The following is a 24,714-nucleotide window of genomic DNA, read 5'->3' as shown; positions in this document are numbered from 1 at the left end:
GACTTTGCAGAAACATTACAAAAATCTTCATTCTTTTCTGTTACCTGTAGGAACAAAGTGTTCAACATCTGGTGTATTAGTAGCAACCTATCAAACCTCTGGCACCTCATAATAATTCTCCTTTACTATACCGTGCTAGATGTGTGGAGGGAAACCCTGGCGTCACTGAATTAGATAGGAAAAAATGTCTATTTACATGCATATAGATACCAGCAAATATGAAAAACCCGCCTTTGTACCTAATTGTTTGCTTGGCCAGATGCCTGGTTAGGCACACAATATGTAGGACAGACACAGTCCTTCCATGTTTTTGGCACAGTTCTTCCACTTGTGACCTGTTTCTTCCCTAGCATGTCTATGTTACACTTAACTGTGGTGTTTGCATAGTCCTATCAAAAAACGTTCATGACAGTGCTGGTAACCTGACTGTTCTGGGTGTCAGCAGCTGTGGACGGTAGATAGAGATTACACAGTACATTTGTCTCTTCCTTGTGTGGAGAGGTCGCAGCCGTCTAGGGACATTAGCCTGGCATTAACCCAAACTCATGTTTTCTGCACTGTACTTCAACTGGTTCAGTGGGACTTACTGTTTCAGGTTTGGGGCTATGCTGTCAGCAGCTTCTAGTTTAGCCTGGCTTCTGTCTGTGTATCCTAGAGTACACAGAGAGAAGGCCTGCATCTGTCTGCAAAATACTGTGCGAGCATACCTAAAGTTATGAAATTACTTCCTTTCTGAGGTTAGTGACCTGCAGAAAGAGGATTGTTACTATTCTCAACTATGTTTCCTTTACACTTGTGTGCTTACGTTGAATTCTTCATTAGTGTTACTCCTAGGCTTCTAGAGCAGTGAAGAGTATTATTTTTTTTTCCCTTTTACGTCTCTAGCAAATGCTTCTGCTGGTCTCTAATACAGTCTCCTTGGAATTATTAATAATTAGTTCTTCATTGGTTTTTAGTACTTACATGAGATAATGTGGCTTTTTGTTTGTTCCTTTTTCCGGGTATTAGACACGGAATAACTTTGAAAGCACTAGGCAGGAAGTAGAGAGACTCATGCAAAGAATGAAATCAGCCAACCAGGATTACAGACCACCAAGTCAGTGGACAATGGAAGGCTATCTCTATGTGCAGGAGAAACGTGAGTAAAACAGGCGTACCTTTTAATTTGATTTGAAAGACACAGCAAAAAATGCAAGGACAAGAAAATGGTTTAGTTAGTAGAACAACACAACGGCTATGTGTTTGACCGTCTGCATTCCCATGTCAGACTTGACCCCACTTGACCTCAGTTTTGAGGATATCTTCTTCACTGCTTCTCTTTTGGATGATAACTTAAGAGACTACATGGAGTTATAGATATATGATTTTCCAAATAACATCATGAAATTAATCTTTATTCCGTATGTGAGCTAAAAGAAAGAAACCTCAATGCTTACCATAGTTAACCTCAGCCACTTTTACCCTCACTAGCACTGAAAGTTTTAAGAAGACCCTCTATGTTTTAATTGAGTAATAATGATAAAAGAAACCTGTGTTAAGTGGAAATTACACTGAGCCCTGCTAATGGGGGAAGGAGAAAAGGAGTGAAGCACTGGGCACATGCTGTGCTTTATTAAATAGTGAGAGGCCAACTTGACATCCTCTTCCTGAAAAGAAATTTGTTCATTAGTTCATTCTGGAGTAAGAATAACAGGGTCTGTAATGTCTGTGTCAGTGGGGAAGGTACTAGTTGTATATTTCCTTGTCATGCAGGTTTACTTTCCTACAACCCTCATCCCATAGGCTCTTGTCAAATTATGGGCAACTGGGTTAAATGTTTGCTATTCTTGAGAGTAAATCCTGTATGTATTTATTACTGATATGCATGGTGGTAAGTATGTTTTTTTGAAAAAAAAGTCACTAGGTCATAAATTGTTTTCATCCAGATGGATAGTCATGAGTAACAGATTAAAGTTGCAATGCAGGGTGCTGGCTATAAACTTTTTTTAACAAAAACCAGATGACTTCTAAACTCATCTAAAACTGCTTTGAGAGTGCTCATCCTTCTATATATGCTAAAAGAGTTAATGAAATGCCATCAGAGGAAAAAATTATTTAGAATAATTATAGATTTTATTTTGCTAAGTGAAAATAAATTAAAATATAAGAACAGAACAGCTAATTTCTGAGGCTGGATGACCAGTCAACTTTCAATTCATGAAGTTACTTTCCTGCAAAACGCAGGCAATGGGAGAACTTTCTCTGAGTCAGAGTAACAGACTGTAAATTTCCACATCTATGTTTCTGTATTGCCAGACATGCCACTTAGGTGATTGATGCAATCTCTCATATATCCACCACTTTTGTGGAAGGCTACATTTAGAACGCAAAGCCATTGTATCTATAGCAAAACTACTAGGTCTGTTTTTAACACCTGAACTGTTTACATTTAAAAAAACCCAAACACAAAACCCTTAAAATACATTTTTTTTTTATTTTATTTTTAAACTTAGAGCTCTTTCAATGTAAAAAAAAATTAAAAGGTCCAGATATACTGTACTTTGAAAAAATCAGTATCGTATTTTTCCCATTAGTAACTCCTGTCAAAATGAATTGGAAAATCACATGTGGATTGAAAGTATCATCTAGTCCTTTCCTATTCTGAATTTACACGGTAGTTACAATACTGCATTATATATATATGTCTTTTGCTTGCGGCAAAGAGCACGTATAAATACCTGTATCTAAGCTAGGTTAGCATCCAAAGTTTAAAATACCATTGAGCTTAAGCTCAAGAGGGTTTTGCGTTTAGATTCACTAAAGGTTCACAGCAATGCCTGAGCAAAGCTCTGGGTAATCCAGGAGTGAAAACATCTTCTGCATGAGAGATCCTATACTTTGCAGGAGGATTAAGAAGTGGTGTGGTGTGACCTCTCCAGGATAAGGCACTTAGGTGATTGATGCAATCTCTCATATATCCACCACTTTTGTGGAAGGCTACTTGGGGATCGCTGTACATTTCATGTATGGCTATCTGAATTGAAGACTAGTGAATCCCTAAGTACATTATACTTTGGTATTGTGAGTGGGTGCAGTTGCCAGTTTGTGGACACAGTCAGTTGTGCACCACTGTTACAGCCACCTCTTCCCCAGCAGAACCCTTTCCAAGGCATAAAAGGCCAATGTTTCTTGCTCTCTCTGCCAGCCAGAATTTTATCCTTCATCTCTAAACTACTGTTGTTTTAGAGTGCACTGTTTCTTTCCTTCCTTTCCTTTCATGTAATGAAATCACCCTCCAGTGTTCAACTATGTAAGATTAAATCTGTCACTGAGCCAATGCCATTCTACCCACTCCCTTAAGGTAACAGGTAGATCCTATGACACTACCAAAAACATTTGTTACCTTTGACAAGAACTGTGAAAGTAAAGGGAAATACACTCTGACTTCATGACCTTGTCCAATTTTCTGGATCTTATACCAGACTTCAAGGTTTCCCTCAGAGAAAGGATGTAATACTGAATCCTAGTGCTTCACCTGGGTTGATAAAATCTTCAACTATATTTCCTAGGTGGAAAAATCCTCAGGATCTTGCCTGTCTCCTCCCTGTCTACCCTAGTGAAATGCTGTTACCCATCCAGTTGCCAAAGAAAGTCAGTCTGCTGGAACTTTGTTGGGCAACCTCATCAAGCTGAAATATTTGAAAATTATACCTGAACAACACATTCAAATTAAAAAATTATGGGAGTTTTTGATTTTGTAGGCTACATGTGGATACTGTTATGTTTCATTTCTCTATCTAACTCCAACTAAAATAGTCATAAAATGCCAAATTAATTATTTTTAATACTGTCTCTCTTTAATCTAGGACCTCTTGGATTTACATGGGTAAAACATTACTGCACTTATGATAAAGGAACAAAAACATTTACAATGAGTATAGCTGAAACAAAATCTGGTGGAAAAGTGGTGAGTTGCACATACCTGAATACATACATGAGTTGTATATTCCATCTTTTATGTTAAGCATTCAGGAACTGTTAAAATAAAAAAATGTGATGAACAAAGCATAAGGCTGTTTTCATGAAGCGGTGCATGTCTTACATAGCATAGATAAATATTTAAGTAAAAATATTTCTTTTAAAAGGTATATAAACCACATATTTAATAACTTCTCTAATGTGGTGGTTCCAAATGCATAGGAACTCAATCACATTTGCACAGAATCATGGAATGGATGAGGTTTGGAAAGGAGCCATGGAGATCATCTAGTTTAATCTCAATGCAGGGTCGACCAGAGCAGGTTAGCGAGGCCTGTGTCCAGTCAGGTTTTAGATATCTCCAAGGATGGAGACCCCGCAAAACTCTGTGAGCAACCTGTTTCCGCATTTGATCACTGTAAAAAAGCTTTTTCTTAAGTTCAGATGGAATAACCTGTATTTTAGTTTGTGCCCATTGCCTCTTGCCCTTTCACTGGGCACCACTGAGAAGAATGACTCAGTTCACTCCTTCCCCTCAGATATTTATAGATAAATCACCCATATGATCCCCCCTCTCCAGGCTGAATAGTCCCAGCTCTCGCGGCCTCTCCACATCTGACAGATGCTCCAAGTCCTTAATCTCCTTGGTGGCCCTTTGCTGGACTTGCTCCAGTACATCCCTGTCTCTCTTGTACCGAGGAGCCCAGCACTGGACCCAGCAGTCCAGATGTGTCCCACCAGTGCTGAGCAGAGAGTGAGGATCACCTCCCTTCACCTTCTGGCAGCGCTCTGCCTGATGCAGCCCAGGAGGCCAATGGCCTTCTTTGCTGCAAGAGCACATTGCTGGCTCACGGTCAACTTGTTGCCCACCAGGACCTTTTCTGCCAAGCTGTTTTCCATCCTGTCAGCCCCAGCCTGTCCTGGTACCTGGGGTTATTCCTATTCACGATAAAAGTGCCGGCCCCAGTATCGACCCCTTGGGCATACCACTAGTGACTGGCTGCAGCTGGACGTCTGCTGTGAGCTCAGATGTTCAACCAATTTTCAGTCCACCTCACCATCCACTTATCTAGCCTGTACTTCAGCAGTTTGTCTATGAGGATATAGTAGGAAATGTCCTACTGTAGTAGGACGTAGTGTTGAAAGCCTGGCTAAAGTTGAGATAAACAATATTCTTTGTTCTTCCATCATCCACTGAAGCATCCATCACATTGTAGAGGGCTATCAGGTTGGTGCTGCATGATTTCCCCTTCTTTAAATCCATGCTGACTACTTCCAGTCACCTTTCTGTCCTTAATATGTTTGAAAATGCTTTCCAGGATTATTCACTCCATCACCTTCCCAGGGATCAAGGTGATGCAGACTGGCCTGTAGTTCCCCATCTCCTTGCTCTTCTTGAAGAGAGGAATAACATTTGCTTTCTCCCATTCCTCAGAAACTCCCCTGACTGCATCAGCCTTTCCAACATTATAGAGAGTGATGGTGGCCAGAACGAGGAGTTAGTCAGCTTTATTCTTGACAAATCTTTCTGTCTACATGTGAGAGTTGACAGAATTATATGATATTCATTCTGGCATGTAACATATAATCATGTTATATATGCAGATGTTTGTAAAGCTTTGAATTTAGGGAGTTTTCTGAAATACAATAGTTAAATAACAAATATGTGACAGAAGGCTATTAACTGTCTTACTTTATATACAGAGAAATTATTGTATATGTTCCTAAATAATTTTAATCCCTAAGGCATGTCCTTTGGATTGTTCATACAGTTAAATTTAAGATGTGAAGCCAAGGTATATCAGCATATTGCATGTGCTAATTTTGTTTTGTTTTGTTTTATAGAATGGCCTTGTCACAAGCTCACCAGAAATATTCAAGCTAAAATCTTGCATCAGGAGAAAGACAGATTCAATTGACAAACGTTTCTGTTTCGATATTGAAGTATTTGAGAGGTTTGAATTTTTTTCATTGTGTTAACAAATTGAAAAGAATTAAAAATAGAAGGACTTGCAACTGATATAATTATTCCTGTAATAGGAACATGTATTTCTCAATATGCTTGTATCCAGACAAACCAGGCTTTCCAGACTTAGTACTTATTTGTTCAAACCTGGTTTTCTAACAAAATTCTCTACATTGCATATGTGTTTTCTTAACTACATTACGTTTGCATGCAGATACAAGACAGATTCTTACAAAACCTGTAACTACCCTCTTTTAGGAATAGATCATAAATATTTTTATAAATACTTATTAATAAGCATATTCCGTACCAGTCTCTATTTCTTTGAGAAATGTATGATAGCACATAATTTGTCTTTTTTGAAAATTACTTCTACAATTTTTTTTCACTTATTCCTGGATATTATAACTATATAAGATAGATGAAAAGAGCTTTTCTGTATTTGAAGCATGTGTACACAGTACTTTGTAAAAGTATTTTTTTCAAGCTTGGGAATAAAGAGAAGTATTGAATTAATTTTTCCCTTAAAATATGATAGACTCACTTTTGTAGTTGTTCTCTTAAGAAATACTTTATGACTGTTACTGTCATTTTAAATTCCATTCAGAACTGCTGTTTTTACATGATAATTTTGAGGCTACTTCGGTACTTTGAAATATTATACATTGTTTTTCTAAAATAGACTTCTGAGTGAGTTCAGGTTTAAGAAATAGAAATTTTGTATGAACAAATGTTGAGACTAATTGGTCTCTTGAAAGCTCCTAAGCTTGAATTGACAGGTTGAGTTTGAAATTGGTAGTTGTTTCTTTCTAAGCAGAATTGCATTTTAGACACATCTGTGGCAGTCCCATTGTAACGTATTCACGAGTGTTGTCCCTTCTCTCTCCCTTACTTTACTAGCACATCCACAGTTCAACAAAACTGCACAAAACAATTAGTTTCACCTGCAGTTCTTCAAGTTCTCATCAAAGAGATAGTGATAGGCACTTTTTACGTGCTCTTTGTTCCTTTTGGTCATTTTGATTGATTACAAATGCACATGGCCTGTAAGTTAAAGGTACTGTGGAAACTTGGACATAAGATTGAAAGGGGAGTAGAATATAAAGTTACTTGGTCATTATTGTAAAGATATAACTTTCACAGGCTGATAGACAGTTCACTTTTCCAGTTGATTTTTTATTCGGCGGGGAAGTAGTGAATTTTCATACAAATCAGCAGAGGAGATGAGTAGACAACGAAATACCTAGAAATATTTGGTGGGAGTTCATATACAAGGGCGCCATTAATCTCTTCTGAATGTCATGTTGGTAAAATGTGGGTTTCCCCTGAGAATGAGAAGATGCAGTGGCTGTTACTGATGTCAGTAATGACTAAGAATGTAAGCAAGTTCACATACATTCATAAACACAGTACTGGAATACTGAGGATTCAAAAAGACTGTGAAAAGTGCTACATTTGAACTAATTTTAAACTCAAGACTTAATATTGTTTACTTGGAGTATAATGTTGGACATCACCTGCAAAATACAGAAAAGCTTTAAAAGTAATAGACATTAGTAAAAGATAAGTTTCCTTAGTAACGTGAGGGTATGACTTTTCATCATGAAAGAGCTCTATTTAAAAATGTGCAGCTACACCGGTCTTCAAAATGTTGTGGCAAGATTTTGTGGTTAACTTCTGTCTCCAAACACCTTATCCCACAGAGCTGATTCTCTCCTTGCATTATTATATGCAACATTGTGTGAAACATTATATAAAATACTATTTTATTAAAACATTGGAAGACCGTGCAGACTGATGTGCATGTCTCATTTCATGAAAGAATCATGATAACTGAAAGAAACCCTTGTGAACAGCTAATGGAGAACATGCACTGTGAGCCCTTCTAATTGACATAATTAATTTAAAATTTACTTAGGTGTTTTTCACACCTACATTCAGCTCAGACTTCTTGTAAAAACTATTCTAGAGGTTACACCATCTCATTACTACTGGAGCTATATAAAAAGGTAGCATCAAAAAGTGTGTTTCACCTTGAATGTAATTTTAATTTCTGAGAAATTACCAACTATTTCAGTAACTAGAGAGGAAGTTAAAGTTACTTAGTTCAAAATGTGTTTGAGTTGGTTTGGGCTTTTTTTTTTTTTTTTTTAGGAAACTAATATTGGGGGATTATAGTGTTAGATATTTCAGTGTTAAAACATGCTATACAATGACTGCAAACTTGGCTGACAGATTAAATCAGAAGCCTGCTTTTAGCTCTGGGTATCTCTAAGCTTGAACTAAAATGACACTCAGGAATTTCTGTTCTTTCTGTACATGCTGATCAGGGGACTATAAGTATAAATGCAATTTTCCAACTGAAACATTCAGCAGTAGTCACAATAGAAAGAAGAAGAAAAAATCAGTTTCTATTTCTAAAATGTTTTTGTGAAAAAAATTCCTATGTAAGAATCTGTGAGTGGGTAGCAAGATGGAATATTAAAATGAAAATAAACATAGAATTTAAGAAAATAGAAAAACAATTATACATCTTAATCTGCATTAACTGTATCTTTTTACACTTGTGACAGTAGATAGTAAATTAAATACTCAGCTTGGCATTTTTATGTATAAGGGCAGGGCTTGCTCCTCCTTGAATAGTTTGGTGTATGTGTGTGAACGCACATTCTGATATTTTATATTGTCCACTTGCTTTCTTGTATGCTTTTTAAATACAAGGTGACAATGTAGGTCCTTTGGAGGAGGTGGGAAAGGATGGTGGATTTTTGGTTATTTATTTTTATGACAGAAGATGAATACCTAGTAGAAACTATGGTGTCCTTTACTTGTGAACCTACCATAGAAAAATCACAGTTTTGGACAGTCTGCTGAAAGTTTTGAGCAGAGACACACTACACTGGTGTGGGAGCAGGATTTTTAAAATGGACTGTCTCTTGGGCATTCTATGTTGGCAAATCAGTGAATTAATTTCAAAGCATTTCTTAAAGAACTCATTTGCCTATGATCACAAATAGAGACTAATTCTTTGTATTTATACGTCTGTTTATATCATTATTCCAGGAACAAAGATCGAAATTGGTTCCCTCATCCCTTCACTGGTTCCCATGACTCTTTTTCTATGCAATGTCAAAGCTTCGTCAACAGAGAGGCTATGCCTCTTTTCCAACTTCTACCATAGTGGTTAGAGCACAGCCAGCAGAAAAAACTGGGGTTTTTTTAATCCTCTCAAATAAAAAATTCCTGCACCATGACAGTACTCAGCTCAGTTGGCTTTACATCTCTATACTTGAGATACTGTCTCAAAGTGCTCTTTTTAGGCAACCGTTTTAGGGCACTTTTCTTTTGACTAACTTTGGATATCTATTTTGGGATATGGTGACTTTTAGATTAAAAGTACCTACTCCATTTGCTGTGAAAGGAACGTAGATAACCAGCTCAGGCATAGACATACTTAGTCAAATTGAGCTGATGTATCTTGCCCTTAGGTTTTCCATCCTAAGCATCTCCCCAGTGAAAAATGGGTTGTATGGGATCCCGTTTGCAGGTGTATAACTCATCTTGCAATGTGGAGGTGCCTAATACCTATTAGAGGGTTGTAGCACTTAAGACTAGGCATCTAAAATTACATGTTGTAGTACCAAACTTTTAAAAAAACAGACCTGTTTTTAAATCTGGCTCAAAGTTACTGTGTTATGTCAGAAGCCATCAACTTTCTTTAACTTATCTCTGTCTTTTATGTATTCACTTCATGTCAGTATGCATTTGGAGTCTGACTTTGGATACTGTTTGAGAAAAATAAATTAGTAACTTCAGTATATGTGTATGTTTTTGACAGACCTGGAATCATCACACTGCAAGCTTTTTCAGAATCCAACCGAAAACTCTGGCTCGAAGCTATGGATGGAAAAGAACCAGTAAGGATATATTTTCTTTTTCTTTTCTTTTTTACAGTTTTGTGGCACACATATTAAAGAAAGAAGCTAGTATGCATTTCAGATACTCTGTTACAGTGCAGGCAAATACAGTTCTGTTCTTTGTGAGACACTATTGCAAATACGCAGTGAAGATAGGTACAAAGTGGAAAAGTGGAACTATTAGTGACTTTAAGCCTTTATTTATATATTATTATTTTATGTTAGGATATTTAATGTTTAAGTAATGTGATAGCATATTGTCTAGTAGAATTCATGGTTCAGATAACAACATTTGTGAAGTGGTAGCTTCTGCACTGGTAAAGACAAACTATCTTTTGGGCAGCACCATGGAGTGAAGAATTAGCAGCATCTTAACAGGCACTGCAACATGAAAAGAGAGTTGAAAGCTACTAAGAGACAGCCTTGTCTGAGCTTTCTTCCCACTGTTAGTCTGCTCTTAAAAGTCACTGAATGAGGGTGATACCAGACCTGTGTCCAAGGGGAAAAAATGTTTCATCAGTTTTATGAGATAGATGAGTGTTTTTACAAGCTTCTTGCTTGACTGAAACAGTACAGCAATTAGATCAGTAGCTGTATTGAAATTTAACCCATTTGGAGTCTGCAAATCTGACTTCTAACACATTTTAGGTGCCTATAAATTTAATGCTCTTAAATCCCTGGTCAGTCTAGAATCTCAAGGCCAGCCTGAATAGGTTTTTGGGACACATCCCACAGGCCCTCTGCCTTCTCCCTAGAGGTTAAGATGATCAGGTGTGTAAAACTGCAAACACAACCAAAACAGTGGATCTTGCTCTCTCCACCTGCTCAGATCCTAGCACAGGGCTGTTAACCTGGGGGAGTGCTGCGGGGTAAACATCAAGAGAAGGTGGAAGCCGAGATTGGCTTTCCCCCAGCAGCAAGCTAGTACACAGCATGTTGCAGCTAGCTTAAGAACTACCAACAAACCTGGCAATAAAGAATTTAAAGCAGAAACATTGACCTGTTGCCATTTTTTTTACAGATCTACACGCTGCCAGCCATTATTAGCAAGAAGGAAGAAAGTAAGCTCTTCATTTGTGTAGCATTACCAAATATTGCTAGATTTCTGTAATGTCCTGGTTCTGCACATGTGTGTGTGTGAGAGATTAATTATTTTACGTTTTCTTTCTATTGCTGTGAAATAACTGTTTGTTAGATTGCATGATTGGGTTACACAAAAGCACATCCTAAGCTGTGTAAACTGTGAGAAAGCCTTCAACTCTTGTATTACTATCAAACATAAATTGGAAGAAAAATTTATTGGCTCCAAAGCTACAATATGTTTAACAAATTTATAAGAAGTTTCTATCAGTAGTCTGTATACCTAAATGTAAATACATGCCAGTGTGTTGAAATAATATCCCTATATAGAAACATAGAATAATTTAGGTTGGAAAAGACTTTAAGATCATCAGTTCCAACCATTAACCTAACACTGCCAAGTCCACCACTAAACCATGTCCCTAACCACCACATGTACACATCTTTTAAATACCTCCAGGGATGGGGACTCAACCACTTCCCTGGACAACCTGTTCCAATGCTTGACTACCCTTTCGGTGAAGAAATTTTTACTAACATCCGATCTAAACCTCTCCTGGTGCAATTTGAGGCCATTCCCTCGTGTCCTATCACTTGTTACTTGGCAGAAGAGACCAACACCCACCTCACTACAACCTCCTTTCAGGTAGCTGTAGAGAGCGATAAGGTCTCCCCTCAGCCTCCTCTTCTCCAGGCTAAACAACCCCAGTTCCCTCAGCCGCTCCTCATAAGGCCTGTGCCCCAGACCCTTCACCAGCTTCGTTGCCCTTCTCTGGACACGCTCCAGCACCTCAATGTCTTTCTTGTATTGAGGGGCCCAAAACTGGACACAGTATTCCAGGTGCGGCCTCACCGGGGCCGAGTACAGGAGGATGATCACTTCCCTGCTCCTGCTGGCCACACTATTCCTGATACAAGCCAGGATGCTGTTGGCCTTCTTGGCCACCTGGGCACACTGCTGGCTCATGTTCAGCCGGCTGTCTACCAACACCCCCAGGTCCTTTTTGGCCAGACAGCTTTCCAGCCACTCTTAGAATCACAGAATCATTTAGGTTGGAAAAGACCTTTAAGATCATCCAGTCCAACCATTAACCTACACTACCAAGTCCACACTAAACCAATCAAGGGTAGACTAGACTAAACCATGTCCCCAAGTGCCACATCTACCCGTTTTTTGAACACTTCCAGGGATGGTGACTCCACCACCTCTCCGAGCAGCCTGTTCCAATTCTTGACCACCCTTTCCATAAAGAAATTTTTCCTAATTTCCAACCTAAACCTCCCCTGGCACAGCTTGAGCCCATTTCCTCTCATCCTATCGCTAACTACATAGGAGAAGAGACCAACACCCACCTCGCTACAACCTCCTTTCAGGTAGTTGTAGAGAGCCTGTAGTGTTGCATGGGGTTGTTATGACCCAAGTGCAGGACCCGGCACTTGGCTTTGTTGAATCTCATACAACTGGCCTTGGACCATCACATCTTTTTGATTTTAGGTGTATATGCACCTATTGCACATACACCGAGTAATGAAATGAGTATATTTAAAGATACTGTGAGACTTATTTGTAGAATTGTATTAACATTATATTAAGACATATATGTTATTAACATAATATTATATTAACACAAATATGTAAAAATAATTTAAATATATGTGTGGGTGTACGTATCTCAGAGAGAGAGAGATGTGTCAGATATGGACGTACGTCTTCATTGGAGGTATATTTGAGACTCTGGAAATCTAAAATTTAAGCCACTACGTGTGGGTTTTTTATGACAGTGTTTATTGTAATGGTGACAAATATGCTGGTTTAAGATCTTTATTTAGCTAGTTAGAGCAGTGAGCATTGAAGATACAACAATTAATGAGAAAAACATTCACTTGAAAATAAGCTCACTAATTAAAGTCAATAACAAAGATTGTTTTCCTATGTTAGCATTTTGTGAGCTGTTACATGCATGTGCAAAGAACAAAGAATGTTGTTGTGTTAAAACCAATGAATATATTCTGTTCATAATGTAGATTCTGAACTCTTAAAAGTATTTTCCTCAGCAGAGGGAAGGGAGTACGGTAATGTCATTTTAAAGCAACAAGCTTTTAGCTGTATGTACAGAGGGACTATTGATTTCTGAGAAAGACAGTAGAATATTCTTCTCCTAATGATACACTAGTGATTAGAAAGGTAAATTTTGAGTGCTAAGGATATATCTACAAGAATACTATTATAGAATAAGTATCATAATCTCGTGGATAGGTGTGTATCAGTCCACCTTGACTAACATGTGAATGTAGCTAAACACAGAGATTTTGTGTATTGAAAAGTTAGAAAAGAATTACCTGTTTTTCTTTTTTTATAGTGTTCTTAAATGAAGCAGGTTTCAACTTTGTGAGGAAATGTATTCATGCTGTAGAAACAAGAGGTTTGTATTAAATCACAAATTATGTATTAGATTATTATGAGTATTTGTTCTCAAATATTACTTTCATTAATTCTACATGTCTTACAGCTGTGTTTTGGAGTGTGTCCACCATTTAGTCTGTACTTTTCACATTTTATCTGTGTGCTTTACACTTAAAACTGTTGCCACAAGTTCCAGCAACAGTTCTTAATGTATTTAAGTGGGCTTTTTAAACATTTTCTGTAACTTCATGTTGTTTAGACAGCTTAATAAAGTTGCACACATCTTTAGTCTTTAATCTGTGTGCACTGAATTGTGCTTTCTTGTGGTAAAACTGTAGGGATCCTCAGCTCCCAACTTTGGCTTCTGGTGTGAAACCTGAAGACCAAAAAGTGGCATGAATACTCTCTGCTGGAACATCTTTTTTGCAGAGCATAACTCCTATCATTTTATTCACTCATTTTGCACATGGTTTTTCCATTTTTTTAAATGTTTAGAAACTAATTTTTGGTAGTGAGAATGTACAAAAAGAAAAGAATAATCACTGTATTGATGAGGTGATGTCTTGCAACTCACAGCAAGTTTTTAATTATCCCCTTTCAAATGAAGAGGTATGGCTGTATCATCTTCCATAAAAAGAGGTAATCTTTTCCTGTCCATCCACTGAACTGTCAGTATGCAACTCTCTTCTAATCCAAAAGCTGTGTGGTCTCTCTGTGCCACGTTGAGCTCAACATGAATTCAGTTTCTCAGGTAAAAATGTTATGTAGCTTTTGAATCACTGCTGACTCAGAACTTGCATTTTTTTGGAGGGGGGGAGGTTTCAAGTAAAACACCTAGGTTATCTAAGTGAGATCAGACTTGGAATGTTGTTTTCAAAGGAAAAGTGGGCAATTTTTAAATGGTAAGACCTGAAGTAGGGAGAAGGGAAGACTTTCAAATCCTGCTGATTTTAAAAGGCAGTTAAAAACAATAAAATTGTCATCACTGGAATACTGAAATACTGTGTTATGAATGTCACACTTTCAACATTAGTAGTATCTGTGCTATTACAAAAACCCCAACAATTGAAACTCATGGGTGAATTGGGAGTTGACTGTCTCTCTCTATTTTGCATGGGGATAACATATAAATTCTCAACTGCAGTTTTGCAACGGTGTACAGTATATGTTTTTATTTTGGGTACAATCATTATTTCTTCTATAAATGTCAATCACATCTTGATTGGAAGGGATGATGGTCTAAGCAAATATAGGTGCATAGTAATTCCGCTGAAGTCTAGGTAAGATAAACATGTTGATGTGTAATGTGTTGTAAGACTGCTTTTGGGTCTTATTTTTCACTTTTCGCAGCCATGTCCTTGTTGTTTGCTAATATGGTCAAAAGGGTTCTGTTAATGTAAAATTATGATTAGTGTATAGTATGGCATGGATTCAGTGGAATGCATTTCTCTATCCCAGAAGAGAATTCAGTAGGGTAAAGCAGTACTCAAGAATGTAATTGTACAATTTTCCATAAATACATTTAGATGTTTTGAAAACATACACCAAGGATGCATCAGCATATATTGAAATAACCATATTTTCATTATTTTCATTGTGCTTGTTTTCCCAATGTAGGTATTACAATCCTGGGGCTGTACAGAATAGGAGGTGTAAACTCCAAGGTGCAAAAGCTGATGAATACCATATTTTGTAAGTATCTGAAGTGAACTTTTGTCAGTGTGCAGCGTGTGTGCTGTGGTCCCTTTTGCTTTCACTGCTGTGCTCAGAAGAATGTGTCATAATATTTACAATTTTGTATGTTCACTTACTGCCACTAAATTGAGTTTGCAGTCTTAAGATGAGTGATCCATCTAACTGTTTTCTTCTGTGCGTTAGTGTTCAATTTCTGGATGCAATCATTGATATACATGAGTAAATTACTGATAAAATACATTTCTTCTTTTAGCTTTAAAGTTCTATTTATTGGTATCTATTTGGCATATTTCAGAAGTGTTCCAGAGCTTAGTTCTGTAACACAGCATAACTCAGTTTAATAGGTAGTTGTTTTAGTCTTTCACTTTTCCTGCTAATTTCACTCTCTGATGCTTGTGTTTGAATGTCTAAGCCAAATACATGAGTGATTCTCTGTTGACTTGGGCTTACTTTACACTTTGATACCGTGTGTATAGTTAATGTTTACAGGTACTAAATATGAGTGGTTTATACATAATTATTAATACTCTGGCAGAGATAAAAAATTCAAATTGATCAGATCAGTAGTTAACCTGGCTAATAAGTAATCACATGAGCTAAGTGACAGCTCCATTAGCTTCTGGTTTGTTGCTTTTCTAGTTAGTGTGTTAGTCAAACTATAACACAATCATAATTCAAATTTCTACCAGCCCCTAAATCTCCTCCTGATATGGATATTGATATGGAACTTTGGGACAATAAAACAATAACAAGTGGACTAAAAAACTACCTCAGGTAAGTATGCTGTAACAAATCCCAGTGTTTCTTTTCTGGCCCGTTAATCTTTTGCTTATTAATATCATATTACATTTCTTGTATCCATTAGCATGGTAATAATTGAGTATATTATTATCTTGCCTAATACGCCTATGATTATGTGTAATACTAAATCTAAAATTTGTCATACACTTTCTGCATTATTAAAATAGTCATGCCTTATATATATCACCCTAAATTTGGGAGAATTTAATTAATTGCATTGTTTGTATTTAAAATCTTTTACATTAACCACAAAGCATGTTCTGCTCAGTCTTTCTTTTCTGAGTCCCTTAAGCTGTGTACCATGAGGTTTCATGGCATCATTGTTGGAGCAGAATAAAAATCTCTGCAAAAGCATAGGTTTTTATCCTGTGCTGTTGTGTCTTCACAAACACAATATTCCTCCCACACTACATTTCCTCTTAAAATTTTTGCTAATAAGAGACAGAATTTTCTAGAATTATGGTACTTCCAAGATAACTCTTTTATGGGTCTCAATATGTAACATTCAAAAGAAATATAATAAAACGCATCAAATCCAGATGGTGGGTGTTCTATGCCTTCTAAAAATCCAGATTTCCTAAACTGGTCACCTAACAAAGGACGGCATCAGAAATCCCTATTCACTCTGGAAAATATGCCTAGGATTTATACTGCAATGCTCATGTAAACTTCATTGAAAAGACTGGCTTTGGTTGAAGAAATTTATAATACATCTTCAGAAGCACAAATCATTGTATATACTGTATTTGTGAAATTGGAACGTGAGCTAACAGTAGCTGTGTGTTTGTGTCTGTAAGGCAAATCACAGTCTGCTTTTCAGAGGATGACAGTTCTAGATCTCTCAGATCAGAATTTCAGTCCTAAGTTTCATCGTGTTTTTGCTTTTCTTGGGCAAAAGATCACTTCTGCAGCCCACTGTCCCATGTTCTGCATCTGTATTTATTCCCGTTCTACAGTATGGAAGCCAGAAAACACTGAGTGTCTGTGCTGAAGTCAGTGCCAGTAGTATTTCCCTTATTATCTTATATGGTGACACCAGATTCAGCTCAAAGAGATTTTCAGACCATGTACATGACTGAGTTGTATACTACTTGCAATCAGTCATCACTGATTTTGGTTTCCTACAACATACCAATATACATTATGTAGGTGTTGAGGGCTCTCATAATCACACCCATAAAACTTAAAAAGACTTTGAGTAATGCAGGGGTTTTTTACTTTCTTTTTAATATCTTTTACAACCAGGTGTCTTTCAGAACCACTGATGACTTTCAAGCTGCACAAAGATTTCATTGTTGCTGTTAGTAAGTAAAGTAATAAATATACCTTCATGGAAGTAATGTTGTTTCTAACCCTTAATCTCCTCAGTTACTATCCATATTTTTCTCCTTGGTCTATTATTCAGTGGATCCAGCCATGGATCTGCGTTCTTCCATGTCGCTGTATGTGACAGTACAGTGCCACATGAAAACCCTCAAAACAGAGAAGTCACACTAGGTGAAGCTGTTCAGTGGTTTGTTCTGATCTTTTTAGAGGTTCTGTGTGACTGCCTTCTGCATGTAATTTTGAACCTTGATTTATATGTTTGTTTGTTTTATATGGGCTCATAATTCTTTCATAGCATTCATCCTTACCCAGGGACCTTTATTTTCCCAGCTTGCGTTGAGAAACTGGAGGGGGTGATAATTATCTTCTTTTCACAAATGGAGTAATTAGATACGGAGATAGTAAGATTGTTTTTCTAACAACTGCAGTTTAGAATTTGAAGTTATTTCCCCATTTCCTCTTGCCTTGATAAAAGACACTCAAGAATTTTAGGTATTTTAAATGTCAAGGGGTAAAATCTTGGGTTTCACTGAAGTGGCACATAGGGATAAAATTGCGACAAATTTAATTGGTTCCAGTATCAGTGGTAACTCCTTTGGCGAGTTATTTGAAATACAGATTTTGGAATGTTGTAATAAATATAATCAAATTGTCCTCATTATTTTAAAGGCTTCTTGTGTTTGGCTTATTGTAATGCATGTGTGCATTAGCGTACAGGCATTGGTGCCATCTGTAGTCGCATCTTAGCACATGTTCTATTTTATCAACAATATTTGTTTTCTGTTTAATAGAGTCAGATGATCAGAACTACAGAGTTGAGGCAGTGCATGCCCTCGTGCATAAGTTACCAGAGAAGAACAGAGAGATGCTGGACATCCTTATCAAGCACTTGGTCAAGTAATTATTTTTTATTTTTCTCTTCGGTATTATTGTAAGATGTGATTATTTCTGCTTTAAATTTGTCAGTGTTGCTTAATCCATTCTCTGTGTTGAAACAATGCCACTTGAAATTACATTTAATTTCTAAAATGCTGTTCTCAACATAGCTGAAGCATACTCACCATAGAAACAAAATAAAAAATAACACCATAAAGAGTCACCAAGATGACCAACTACATTTATAAAATAAACCCACTAATGTTTTCTTTCACGTTCCTACTTATTACAGGAATTGGCACTAATTAAATTTAAGAAACATCTAAAACTATGCTAAGGTTGATAGAAAACACTGCTTTGAATCTGACTCAAGGTCCCACACTGTTTCAGAAATGGAGACTAATGTGATAATAATTGTCCTTCATGTTTGATCTTGTTTTTCTCTCTAACAGCACTGAAGTGTAGTATCATTTGAAGACACTAGTTTGAAGTATTATTATTTATATTTTTGATATCTAGATAAATGTCCAAACCCACGTTTGAATCTCCCTTGTTTTGTCAGCTCTGAATATTAATTAAATGTCAGGTGGAAAAGATTTTTTATTTTTTTGAACTGATGACCTTTTGTCTTCACTGAATTACACTTAGCATGTGCTGTGAGACAGAAAAGACAAGTTTTTATTCTCTTATTTCTCTCTATGTCACTAGCTATGATTACATACTATTACTACATAATAATTTATCCTGTTTCTGCATCAAATGTTTTTCATGTAAGTTTTACCAAATCTTTGGTCGGTTTTAACTGGTATTTGCTGAAGACTTTTTAATATGTATTATTCTTTCTGATTTAGGACGCTGTATACTTTTTAGTACATTTATCAGTGATCTGGGAATGTGAATACTGAAACAGCAGTTGTTCAGATAGGCCCACATGACTGAGATATGTAGAAGACATAAGAGAGGAGTCCATATTGTTTTCATTTTGTTCATTACGTCTCAGCTATTTTGCTTTTTTGATCACAGCCTGAGCCACAGCCTGCAGTAAGCTGTCTACAGTGGAGCCTAATGCAGTTTTGCTTCCTCTTATAGATGTGAGAACTTTGAAAATTTCTTTGATAGGAAATTCCTTAGCCCTAATAAATTATTTTTAGCCCTTTATGTCATTAGCCTCTGGAGAACTAACATGATAGGGAGCTGCTGTGTATGCTTCCGTGGCAAAAACTGATTAGGCAGACCTTGCATCTCGTTAGACATGGGGTGACCCAGAGAACCAGATGAAAGCAAGCGTTATAAGTTTCATTATTCACAGAGTTGTTTGATTAGCTAAAAAATGTAGTATCTACTGCTTTCTAACCCTCTAAAAAGTTAAAACATTTAATGAGGGATTAATGATTTTGTAAAAGCTGTGTGTCTGGAAGTCCCAAAATTAGAAATATATATTCATAGGAACTGACTTATTTCTAAACAGAATTAGTTATAGGCAAGCATTTCTTTCTTGACCTCTTTTTCTGGCCTCTTTATTCTCAATATGACCTAAGATGCATTTCCAAAGAAAAGCGTGCCTGCAGTATTCCCTTCTTTAATTGTTCTCTTTAACTCTTGCCTATCACATCTTTGATGCAATTCTCATTCTGGTAAATGTAATCTTATGGTTTTATACTGAAAACTTTCAGTTCTTTTCTTTCCAACATTCAATTCTTTTCTTTCCAACATTCAATTCACCCCTTCTAATTTCTTATATAATTTGCCAGCTGTTGTTTATGCTACCAATTCTAATGAGACTGAATTCAAAATTAGTCTCTTGAGTGTATTAGTTATCTTCCTTCCTCATCTTTTTCCTACCACTGTGTGGAGATTTTTCAAGGAACAAATGGCAGATAAAGTGCCTGATTTTATGTAAATGGGAAAATATGAAAAAGCCCCAACCTCGTGTTGCTTCATTCTTTTGTTTAAAATCCAATTTCAAAATGTGCATCCTTTCCCTGTATTTCTTGTAGCAGTTCAGTTCCTTTATGTATGCTTTTGTGTCTAGGTGAAACCTTTAACTATGGGTTGTAAAGTAAGGGTAATATTATTTTTTCTTGGTTTAGGTCTTAAGGTCTTTACGTCTCTGCCTACCTTGACTTTTAAGTCACTGTGCAAAATGAAACACTATCTAGATGATGTGGGATGTAGATCATACTAAAAACAAACAAACAAAACCAACAAATCCTGAAAAGCACCCTGTAGAGAGGTGATACTGTACGAGTGTATACTCGGTCAGCAGCTAGGCAAACATGGAAAGTTTGGTGTTATTTTCAGATAGGTAACTCATTTTTTTTTAAAACTTTCCTAGTCAAATTACCTGTCTACTTTAAAGAATAAATCATTCTTTGGTATGATTTAATAACACCGTACTTTTCTAAGGTAGATAGTCAGGAGTCTGCAATCTGGCAGTATCAAAAAATTACTGGTGATATATCTCAAGAAAGAGATTTTGAGGAGAAAGCAACTGCACCTTAATGAATGCCTTACAGCCAACTGAAATGCATGATTACCTTGGCCTGTATCTATTCAGTAGCCCAGCAACAGTAGGACTAGGTCAGGGGAAATTAGTTATCAAAATGATCCATTTACCAGCCTGGGTTTTTTTTTCTCTTTTGCAAGAAATTAGGCCTTTGAAATGCTTTGTAGAAAGTCTTTCTGGTTACAATGTTATTAAATTCACCATTCCTTTTATTAACCAAGCTACCAAATTTGTAACCAAGGAAACCTGAACACAGGACAAACATTACTTTCTGTCTTATGCTATAAGACTATAATGTTTGTGTAAGAGACCTTAACAGTCACTGTGCAGCACAAAGGAGGGTAACATTGCAAAGAGGTTGGGGTTTTTTTTAGGTTTTTCTAACAAACCTAGAGCTGAGTAATTCAAAATTCCATTTTCATTAAAATACTAGTGGACTTCCCAAACACCCCTTAGTCAACTAAGCCAAACATAAGATCTGTACGGAGAAAATTAGATTAAGATAATTGGCTAAAAAAGTGCCTTAACAAGGTAGTCATTTTCATGATATGGCTTCTAAATAACGATCTCTGCCAGCGTGTCTGTCTGAAGTAAAATTTTGGAAAGTTTTTTTGGCATAACTTAATGAAGCAACACAGGAAACATTTAAGAAGATAGGCATTTATTTTTCTGCAGTTTATAATCATGTTGTCTCCAATACAAACCCCTTTCCGATATTTCTCCTGCTTCTTGATGTAAATGAGGTCCTAAAACATTCCAGTTCCAAATATGAGGGTGGTAGTACTTCATTACAGAAGTAATTGTACAGTCTCTCTTACCTCTATACCAAGATAATTCTACTATTCTATTCATTCTGTGTATCATTAGTGCCTGCTCAACAGCGAGACTGAGAGAAATGTGTGAGTCCAGACATGGGTTTGATCCTGATCCTAACAAAATCCCCCAGTAGCCTTAGGAAAATCTCACAGTCTTTTTGTCACTGCCTTTTTAATTTTTGTAAGAAGGTAGTAATTGTGTTATTTGCTACCAAACTCTGACATCAGATAGATCATTTTGCTAATGTTTGTATAACATTTTAAGAACAAATCAAGCTATCTGAGAATATTATTGGAAGGAAAACATAGCAGATGTCTCCATAAACCTGATTAATGAAGGCTGTCAGAGAAAACCGGAAGATAAAAGTTTGCTCCTTCCTGCTAGTCTTCCAGTATTTTGTAGGTTTTACTGTTTCTTAATTTTACAAGGTACAAGGGTTATTTTAATTATGTAGGAAATGGCTAAAAATGCTCAGCTTGACAATGGTAGCAGATAGCAGTAAAAAGGAAGAGGAAAACGTGAACAAGTGCCTCAATAACTGATTCTATTTGGTAGCAGGTTCAGTAAAATTAAGCATTAAGGCAATTATCAAATCTTTACTTGGCATATTTCTCAGACGTGAGACAATAGGGCAGCTGTGAATGGGGAATCACTGGCAGTTATTTCAAAGGATTTATGATGATATGGTTTTTATTTGGCAAATCTTATTCGTAAGGAGAGAAAAGGGGCATTGAGGATTAGTGATTGATGGTTTTCATTTTACTATCTGCTAAGTTATTGGAAAACTAAGTTTCTCAATTCTACATTAAGAAGAAAAATAACAGAAAAGGTACAGTAAGCGATAACAGAATATACAGAAGTAAAAGGTTAATGTATTTTAAAGCCAGAAGACGTTTTTATGATCATCTAGTGTTATCTATACCACAGAAACAATGATTTCACTGACCCCATTGATCCTGTGTTTTCAACGCATTAATAAAGCGATCCTATTGCAATGTAAGTGTTTTTCAGTAACTAAGTTTCTTTCCTTTACATGAGAGCTAAGGTATATGGGTGACCTCCATTATATCATAGTATTTTCAGTCAATCCAACATCAAGTTCCTGTATAATCATTGGAGAGAGATAGGTACCTACCCTAAGACTCCTAAACTTTAGATGGTCTGGATCTCTCTGTGGAGACCTTCAAAGATAGTTGCTTTTCCTTGTCAATTATGTCAGGAACTGAAATACTTACTCTAGGAAGACGTGCTCATTATCCATTAAGTTATTGCAGGATGGGAGCCTTAATGGAAATACAGTAGTTGTACTACACTGCATTTTGACTCTAGTAAAAGTGAAAGTTTAAAAAATGTTTTTAAAGGGGAGCCATGAACTTGGGATCTTGTTAAAGAAATAGTCTTAACAGGTTTTTGCCTGTTGGAATTGTAGTTTAGCACAACTATTTAATTACATATTGTTTGTGTTCATTTAAAGGGTATCATTACACAGTCAGCAAAATCTAATGACTGTATCCAACCTTGGTGTTATCTTTGGACCAACTCTGATGAGAGCCCAAGAAGAAACCGTGGCTGCTATGATGAACATTAAGTTTCAGAATGTCGTCGTTGAAATTCTGATAGAGCATTATGAAAAGGTAGAAAGACATTATCTGACTGTTTTGTGATAAAGTGGAACTAAGATCTCATTTTCATTACCATCCTCAAGTTCTTAAGAATAAGAAAACTAGCATTTGTAGAAGGTCATTGATAGAAAGAATACCTTCTTCCCACCCCATGCTATGGATCTGTATTCCTAGCAAGTCCTTTGTGGCTCTGCAAGGTACAGATCCAAGGCATAATCTCCCATGCTTTGAAGGAGTTGCTCTGAATCTTCAGTTGCTTTCTGAAGATTGCTGTGTCCTTCTTATATCTAGAAACAGAATTAGAATGTCATAACTTTGCTCCCAGCTCCTCCATCTCTCTCATGCTAGCAGTATATGAAGGTTCAGTCTGGCTGAACGCATGGATTCTCCTCTGAGTGCATCAGGTCAGAGTCCTTCTGACCATTGCTGTCCTTTGGGGATACGCCAGCTGCACAGTGGAGATCTAGTCCCACCTAACATCATGAAACCCCAACCATCCATCAGTTCCTCTTTTCATGAGCAGCATCAATGTGGATTCCCACAATCCCCCATTTCTGTGCACTGTGTCATTTTTCATGTGTGTAGGTGCTAGATCAAAAGTAAAAGAGCAAAAAGAAAACTAATGTATCTTAGATGAGGTTTTATTCCTAGTTACAGGTTTTAAGCCCATCATGTCTTTGTGATTTAAAAGTTTCTGAATACTCTGGATCACACAAACTTCTCTGGGTGCTTCTTTTGCCTTGAAGAAAGGCATGTCCATGACTGCCTGGTTTATTTTGTTTTCCCCAAAGAGACCAGAGACAGCAAAGGTCCATCTCAAACTCTCCTGGAACATTGAATAAGAACTGTTTCAGGGCTTGAGAGGGAAAATCCATGAAATCTTAAACACTTTCAGTCACTACTGTTGCAGGTATCAGCTTCACTGAAAAGCCAAACTCAGATTTTATTTTATTTTAAACTATTTGATTTCAGAACTCAGCAGAACAGTCAAGACCTCCTTTACTTGGTCATCAAAAGAAATTTTATTTTTGGGATCTTTTGTTTATATAGATCACCTTCTCTGATGACTAACAAAACAAAGTGAAAAAACTTTGGGTTTCTTCCATTTCACGTTACTCAGCTAAGGGGCAGTTCCCAGTCAATACTGGGGTCCCCTGAACTGGTTGGTCAGTAAGTACTGACAGTACTGCTTGGTATCATCAGTTGTATTTCATAGGGACTCCTAAAAATTAGTATGATACTGATTAGCCTCCTTGCCTGTAACTCCAAAACATATATATTACATGTTTCCAACACTGAATTTCCCTTCCAGAAAATTACAAGCTTGTTCAATACAAAGACCATGGCTGCACAACCAAAATCACCCGTGCTCTATTTCTCTGTCTACAGACATATTTTTGTATTGAAGTGCTACTCACTAATGCCTAATACAGTATTAATGTACTTTAAAAGCATCTCAAGACATCCATTAAAGTATTTTCTACCTTCTGGTAGTATGTTTGCTTCCTTCCACTTCCATGAGTGGCATGGAGGTATCTTTTTATTGTTCACTTCATCTTCTTCTGGGAGTACCCTATTGATCGGGGATCTGGAAATCCTTGCAGAGATGTATTTTGGCGTTGCGTGGTATTTAACCTATGACACTTGGCCCTCTCTACACCATGGAAATTGGACACTTCTGATTCCTTCAGCAGCTTAACTGAATAGGCAATCTTTGTCTGTAAAACCTGTTCTCCATTCCACAGAAC

The 24,714-nt window shown here is 36.8% G+C and overlaps 1 protein-coding gene across 1 annotated transcript in view; it reads left to right on the top strand.

The window, feature by feature from the left end:
• Positions 1-24,714, top strand: part of ARHGAP42 (Rho GTPase activating protein 42) — a 168,940-nt gene that overhangs the window by 124,782 nt on the left and 19,444 nt on the right. The window contains exons 8-18 of the mRNA XM_075708404.1: positions 1,009-1,138; positions 3,846-3,946; positions 5,803-5,912; positions 9,762-9,840; positions 10,862-10,901; positions 13,281-13,343; positions 14,942-15,016; positions 15,709-15,793; positions 17,066-17,124; positions 17,938-18,043; positions 22,819-22,978. Of these exons, the coding sequence (XP_075564519.1) occupies positions 1,009-1,138; positions 3,846-3,946; positions 5,803-5,912; positions 9,762-9,840; positions 10,862-10,901; positions 13,281-13,343; positions 14,942-15,016; positions 15,709-15,793; positions 17,066-17,124; positions 17,938-18,043; positions 22,819-22,978 (1,008 nt within the window). The remainder of the gene's footprint in view (positions 1-1,008; positions 1,139-3,845; positions 3,947-5,802; positions 5,913-9,761; positions 9,841-10,861; positions 10,902-13,280; positions 13,344-14,941; positions 15,017-15,708; positions 15,794-17,065; positions 17,125-17,937; positions 18,044-22,818; positions 22,979-24,714) is intronic.

Source organism: Pelecanus crispus, chromosome 1 (assembly GCF_030463565.1).
Source record: "Pelecanus crispus isolate bPelCri1 chromosome 1, bPelCri1.pri, whole genome shotgun sequence".
Taxonomy (NCBI): Eukaryota; Metazoa; Chordata; class Aves; order Pelecaniformes; family Pelecanidae; genus Pelecanus; species Pelecanus crispus.
This window is presented reverse-complemented; position numbering and strand designations above follow the sequence as displayed.